This window comes from Myotis brandtii, unplaced genomic scaffold (genome assembly GCF_000412655.1).
Source record: "Myotis brandtii unplaced genomic scaffold, ASM41265v1 scaffold112, whole genome shotgun sequence".
In the NCBI taxonomy this organism is placed as follows: Eukaryota; Metazoa; Chordata; class Mammalia; order Chiroptera; family Vespertilionidae; genus Myotis; species Myotis brandtii.
Genome location: NW_005353838.1, coordinates 12,383,864 through 12,386,046, shown reverse-complemented (window position 1 = coordinate 12,386,046; position 2,183 = coordinate 12,383,864). Strand labels below are relative to the sequence as shown.

General features: G+C 38.2%; 1 protein-coding gene across 2 annotated transcripts in view; it reads right to left on the bottom strand.

The window, feature by feature from the left end:
• Positions 1-2,183, bottom strand: part of UBE2E3 (ubiquitin-conjugating enzyme E2E 3) — an 88,627-nt gene that overhangs the window by 6,167 nt on the left and 80,277 nt on the right. For both annotated transcript variants that reach the window (XR_001363782.1, XM_005857650.2), the window contains exon 4: positions 607-739. Coding sequence is in view for 1 of the 2 variants with exons in the window: in XM_005857650.2 (XP_005857712.1) it covers positions 607-739 (133 nt within the window). In the remaining variant the exon portion in view is untranslated. The remainder of the gene's footprint in view (positions 1-606; positions 740-2,183) is intronic.

The window sequence follows — 2,183 nt, the reverse complement described above, 5'->3', positions numbered from 1 at the left end:
GCCCCACAGCAGCTTGCATTGCTTCACAGCTGGGCCTCATCTGGGCACCTCCAAACCATAAACAAAGAAGAGGAATCAGCAGATCTCTCCATAGCTCCTGCTGGGTAGCCTCAGGCAGAGGCTAAATTAGCACCTCCCTAGAGATCCAAGAGCCAGTGTACCCAGTGGTCAGAGTGGAACCATCCAGATTACAACTCCTCAGATCCATAAGGGACACATTCAGGGGACAGACTCAGTGAGCACCAAAGCCCCACTGAAGCAAGTCTTGCCCCATAAGGGTGTCTCCAGCACAGTTCTCCCACTGTAGACACAGCTGATTCTCACAGCCAATTGGCCTGGAGGTCAATTCCTCCCAGTGATACCTACAACAATCAAGGCTTAACTACAACAAGACTATAGTTAACAAACCCTCTCTCTGCTGATTGCAGTTATTTGTAAAAGGCAGAAATCAATTACTTTCACAGTTATATCTTAGTACATGAAAGTTTCCATTATTACTCCATTAAAAAAACGAAGTTAAAATGATTAATACACATTTAGACTCTGGAATAAACTGACTTTAGAGAAGAAGGATAAATATTAAAGAATGTACCTCTAGGTTCTTACCTTTGGTGGCTTAAATGGATAATCGGATGAAAATGTGATATCCAGAAAAAACACACCACCTTCATATACAGAACCTGGTGGACCAAGTATAGTCGATCTCCATTCATAAATATTATCTCCTTTAGGCCCAGCACTATTTAAAAGAAATTAAAAATCAATGTGTATATCTGTAAGCAATGAATGTTAAAAACTTTTACCAATTAAAAAAAAAAGCTTATACCAATTAAATATTAAAGGTAAATTAGCAACTTAGAGTAATAAGAGATAAATTCCAATGAGTGCAAGCATGTGTATAAACTTATTTGGAAATGCTTCAAATCTATGGAAAAATTGCAACAAAGAACATCATATTACTTTACCCAGATCTCTTTCTGTTAGCATTCTGCCCCATGTGCTTCATCACACCCTTCTTCTCTAGGTATATGTACATGCATATTTATACATACACCCACATATACACAAAGTGCTTTTTTATGAGCCATTTCCCCATAAATACTTCGGCATGCATTTTCTAAAATAATCTCCAATACAATCACAATACAGCTATAATTCAGTAAATATATTATCAATACAATACTTCAACCTATAATCTGCAAAGTAATGTTGTCAACTGACCCAACAATGCCTTTTAAACAAAAAACAAACTTCTAATTTTTCTCCAGATATGGGATCCAGTCTTGGGATCATCTATGTATATCCTGCACCTTTAGTCTTCTTTAATATAGAGCCTTTCTTTGACTTTCATAACATTAACATTTTTGAAAACTACAGTTCTTTTTTAAATAAAATGTGCATCGTTTTGAACTTGTCTGATGTTTCCTTAGGATTAGATGCAGGTGGTGCACTCCTGGACAGGATAGTACACAAGTGATGTGTTCTTCTCAGGATATCACATCCAGAGGCATATGGTATTCTCCTGTTCCCAATTGGTGATGCTAATTTTCATTACCAGATCAAGTGCTGTCCAATTTTCCTACTGTTTACTTAATACCTTTTCCCTATAACCAAGAGGCAACCTTTGGACAGACACTTTAAAACCATGCAAATATCCTACTGTTCATCAACATTTGTCCCCTAGATTTAAGATCCACTTGTGAGCCCTGGCCCATGTGTGGCTCACTGGTTGGGCGTTGTCCAGCGGAGGGAAGCCAGTTAGATTCCTGGTCAGGGCACATGCCTGGGATTGAGGGCTCCATCCCCAGTTGGGGATGGGGTGCAGGGGGGAGTAGCAGGAGACAATATATTCATGTTTCTCTCTTGCATTGATGTTTCTCTCCCTCTTCCTTCCACTGTCTCTAAAAATCAATAATTTATTTTTTATTTTTTTAAAGATCCACTTGTGAGTCTTGGTTAAACTGAATTACTATGATGGTGATAAAATCGTGACTTTCCAAATCCAGCATTTCCTCCATATTTATCAGCTGGCTCTTGAGCCCTTTATTCTCCCATTTGTATGAATATATACCAGGTGTACTGGTTAATAATGGCGGATTTTGTAATCAAAGAAAACACGATAATTTCAAGAGAAACATCAAAAATGCTTTATTCAAAGTAATGTCCATCGCTAGCTACACATT